At 60.7% G+C, this 624-nt stretch overlaps 1 protein-coding gene across 1 annotated transcript in view; it reads left to right on the forward strand.

The window, feature by feature from the left end:
• Positions 1-23: 23 nt before the first annotated feature.
• The window catches only part of ABHD17C (abhydrolase domain containing 17C), a 30,196-nt gene continuing 29,595 nt past the window's right edge, over positions 24-624 (forward strand). Inside the window, 2 exon segments of the mRNA XM_031055884.1 lie at positions 24-614; positions 617-624. The exon segment at positions 617-624 is cut by the window's right edge and continues 389 nt beyond it. Of these exon segments, the coding sequence (XP_030911744.1) occupies positions 470-614; positions 617-624 (153 nt within the window). The 5' untranslated portion in view covers positions 24-469.

Raw genomic sequence — 624 nt, forward strand, 5'->3', positions numbered from 1 at the left:
GGGGCGGAGCGGGTGGGGCCGCGCGTGGGGCGGTGTGTGCGGGAAGGTGCTTCCCTGGATCCTGCATGTTCCCTGCGGGGGGCCGGGACGCCGCACTGAGCCGTGGTATCGGGAATTCATTTTGTAAATGTGTACGTGTGGCTCACGTGCGGTGAGGGGGGTCTAGGGTCGCGTTTTAGAGAGTTGCATTTGCTGTAGCGTTAGTTGTGGCGGGGGGGTTGAGGGCTGGTTGTAGCCCATCTGTGTTTCGTGGGGTTGTGTTTTTGGTTTGTATAAGCAGTTTCCAGGCTTTGAAGAGCTGCATTGCTGTTGCTGAACTGTAGTTCTTCCAAGGTTGCCATTGTTTGCGTTCTGGGAGGGCAGCTGGTGGCCTCGCAGGAAGGCGGCAGGTCGCGTCGGAGGAGGGCTCTGGGTCGGTTCCTTGTGACTTCTTTTCCAGGAGAGGTTTAGCTTTTCTCCGGCGTCTCTGATGCCAGAACAAGGCCCCAGAATGAACGGTTTCTCTCTGGGCGAGCTGTGCTGGCTGTTCTGCTGCCCGCCCTGCCCCAGCCGCATCGCTGCCAAGCTGGCCTTCCTGCCCCCGGAGCCCACGTACACCGTGCTGCAGCCCGAGCAGCAGCAGGC

This window comes from Geospiza fortis, unplaced genomic scaffold (assembly GCF_000277835.1).
Source record: "Geospiza fortis unplaced genomic scaffold, GeoFor_1.0 scaffold171, whole genome shotgun sequence".
NCBI lineage: Eukaryota > Metazoa > Chordata > Aves > Passeriformes > Thraupidae > Geospiza > Geospiza fortis.